The sequence below is a fragment of the Octopus bimaculoides genome, chromosome 25 (assembly GCF_001194135.2).
Source record: "Octopus bimaculoides isolate UCB-OBI-ISO-001 chromosome 25, ASM119413v2, whole genome shotgun sequence".
Lineage (NCBI taxonomy): Eukaryota > Metazoa > Mollusca > Cephalopoda > Octopoda > Octopodidae > Octopus > Octopus bimaculoides.
Window position 1 is genome coordinate 31,550,951 of NC_069005.1, and position 3,139 is coordinate 31,554,089.

At 39.0% G+C, this 3,139-nt stretch overlaps 1 protein-coding gene across 1 annotated transcript in view; it reads left to right on the plus strand.

Annotated features, from left to right (window-relative positions):
• Positions 1–2,464, plus strand: part of LOC106880678 (nuclear valosin-containing protein-like) — a 16,928-nt gene extending 14,464 nt beyond the window's left edge. Inside the window, exons 20-23 of the mRNA XM_052976658.1 lie at positions 83–189; positions 728–804; positions 1,544–1,709; positions 2,299–2,464. Coding sequence (XP_052832618.1) covers positions 83–189; positions 728–804; positions 1,544–1,709; positions 2,299–2,331 — 383 coding nt within the window. The 3' untranslated portion in view covers positions 2,332–2,464. The remainder of the gene's footprint in view (positions 1–82; positions 190–727; positions 805–1,543; positions 1,710–2,298) is intronic.
• Positions 2,465–3,139: the final 675 nt, after the last annotated feature.

Sequence of the window (3,139 nt, forward strand, 5' to 3'; positions counted from 1 at the left end):
TATATAATAATAATAATAATAATAATAATATAGATTTAATCAAAAGATTGAATGTGGTACTTAAAATATTTGATCTTTATAGATATTATTGATCCTGCAATTTTACGACCTGGTCGATTGGATAAAACCCTTTATGTGAGTTTTCCTTCTGAATCTGACAGACTTGATATACTCCGGACAATTACGAAGGTCAGTTGTGGTTGCCATCATACCTATTTTTACTTTTTCCTCTGTTTATCTTCACCTCTTCCTAACTTGTTTCCTTCTTGGGTGTTCCACCAAACCTATTCATATGTGTTGTGTGTGTGTATTTATGAATTTGTATGTATATGTGTGTGTGTGTGTATTTATGAATTTGTATGTATATGTGTGTGTGTGTGTGTGTGTATTTGTATGTATATGTCTCTGAGTGGTTGGCGTTAGGAAGGGCATCCAGCTGTAGAAACTCTGCCAAATTAGACTGGAGCCTGGTGTAGCCATCCGGTTTCACCAGTCCTCAGTCAAATCGTCCAACCCATGCCAGCATGGAAAGCGGACGTTAAACGATGATGATGATGATGATGTGTGTGTGTTGTGTATGTGTGTATATACACATACATACACACACATACATACAAATTCATACATACACACACATATGTAGAGAGAAAGAGATGTGTGTGTCATGTATATGTAATAACTTTGTTTTATGTTCTTTTTTGTTTTTTTTTTTCATTTGTTTACACAGGACGGTGCCAAACCGAAGCTGAGTGACAAATCTCTCCTGGAGACCATTGCTAAGGACACTCGCTGTACTGGTTTCTCGTTAGTCACCTTTGTTTTCCTAATAGTTTCTTTTCTATTTTATTTCGTTTTTAGGTGTCAATGTAATAACGCGCCTGACTGGCCTTCGTGCCGGAGGCACGTAAAAGCACCCACTACACTCTCGGAGTGGTTGGCGTTAGGAAGGGCATCCAGCTGTAGAAACTCTGCCAAATCAGATTGGAGCCTGGTGTAGCCATCCGGTTTCACCAGTCCTCAGTCAAATCGTCCAACCCATGCTAGCATGGAAAGCGGACGTTAAACGATGATGATGATGATGATGACAGACACCTTTTTGATCGTTACCTTCTTTTTACCCAGCAATATACCCGCATTGTGACCGCTGAAACAGGGTGGAGAGTACCAGGACTTAGCTGGTACTCACTTTCAGCTGATTATATGTAATTATGTGTGTTTGTGTGTGTATATAATTATAAATTAGAAACAACACTAGTGTGGTATCAAAAATTTTCCAGACTAGTTCTGTAGCGCACTAACAGATGGCAGCACACAGTTGCATGTGCAGTGAGAGCTAGCAGTGACTTTTATTAGGCATAGGGTTTCTTTGCTGCCATTATATGAGGAAAATATTTTAAAGTTAGAGTGAGTAGACTGTCTCAGTCAAACAGTGTGTGTGTATGTGTTATGTGTTAGTGTGTTATTCTCTGTGTGTGTCAGTGTGTGAAGGAAATGTGTTTTTTTTTTCTGACTTAACTAATGCCTTGAACCATTGTTCTTGCAGTGGTGCTGATCTTTCCTCGTTGATATGTGAAGCCAGTGTCAGTGCCATGAAAGAAAGCATCACGAATTGTCCACATGAAGACTCCAAGAACTTCCCTGTTGTCACGGTAACCGACAAACATATAGAAATTGCCTTCTCGAAAGTGAAACCTTCAGTTTCAACAAAGGTGACGCATCTTTGTAATTTTAACCCTTTTAACTTGCTCTGACCCCCACCTTTGTACTTCAAGCCCTCATTCCATAACACAGAGCTGTCCTCCCCCGTCTCCCCCCCTCCGGTTCATCCTGCAAACTGCATGGCTACCTCAGTAGGGAAGAGCATCTCATTAAAAATATGGGTAGTCCTCATGATTCGTTCGTTTGACCCCTGTACTCTTCAAACAGTCAAAAGTTTGAGGAATACGAAAATCACACAGTCGACTGCCATAGACAGACTGAAACGTGAACACACACACACACACACACACACTATTTCAGTTTTACACATATACACACTAGCAGTATTTGAGGTCAACTTTACCCCCTCTCGTCCTTTCAGAGTTGACAAAATATCAGTCAAATACTGGGGTCAGTTACATTGAATAATGCCTTCCCACTTAAAAAAACTGTTGGCCTTGTGCCAAAATTTGAAACTTCATGATAATAATAATATTAATAATAATAATGAACATCGTGACGATGGTGATGATAGTAATAATGATGATGATGATGATGATGCTAATGTTGTTTCTTTTTTTTTTTTTTTCTATTTTTCAGGATAGACAGATTTGGTTGGGAAAACAGTTATAAGATGATATTCTGCTTAAAGGAAAAGAAAAGGCTGTTTATTGTTTTAATTTATTTGTTGGTTCATTAATATATATACATATATATATATATATATATTTTTCATATGTTTATTTATATTAAATGTGTAAATGTCTCTGATGAGTCGTTAATAAGACGATAATTTTATTGTGGCAGAATTGTTAGAATGTTGGACAAAATACATTCTGGTACTTTGGTTGTGTGGTAAGGGGTTTGTTTTTCAACCACATGGTTCTGGATTCAGTCCCACTGCATGGCATCTTTGGCAAGTGTCTTCTACTATAGCCTTGGGCTGACCAAAGCCTTGTGAGTGGATTTGGTAGATGGAAACTGAAAGAAGCCGTTTGTTTTATATCAGGGGCCTGTCAACAGGGATTTCAATCCAGTCTGTAAGAAGGTGTGATATATGTAACCTATATATAGGATAAGGGTAAGCACCCCCTTAGGTCATGACTGACCATGCGATTGCACCTAGAAGGTTCCCCTCCAAGGCACAAGTCCGGGCAAGATTGTTTATGGAAGACCAGCAGTCGCCCATGCATGCCAGCTACTCCTGTCCAAGCCACTGATGTTATTCAAGAGAAAGGCAAAGACCAGTACTGCGTAGCACCAATAACATTGCAACTCATTTCTACAGCTGAGTGAACTGGAGCATTGTGAAATAAAGTGTCTTGCTCAAGAACACAACCTACATCTTGGTCTGAGAATTGAACTCACGACCTCATGATTGTGAGCCTGATGCTCTAACCACTGAACCATGCACCTTCAACTTATATATATATATATATAT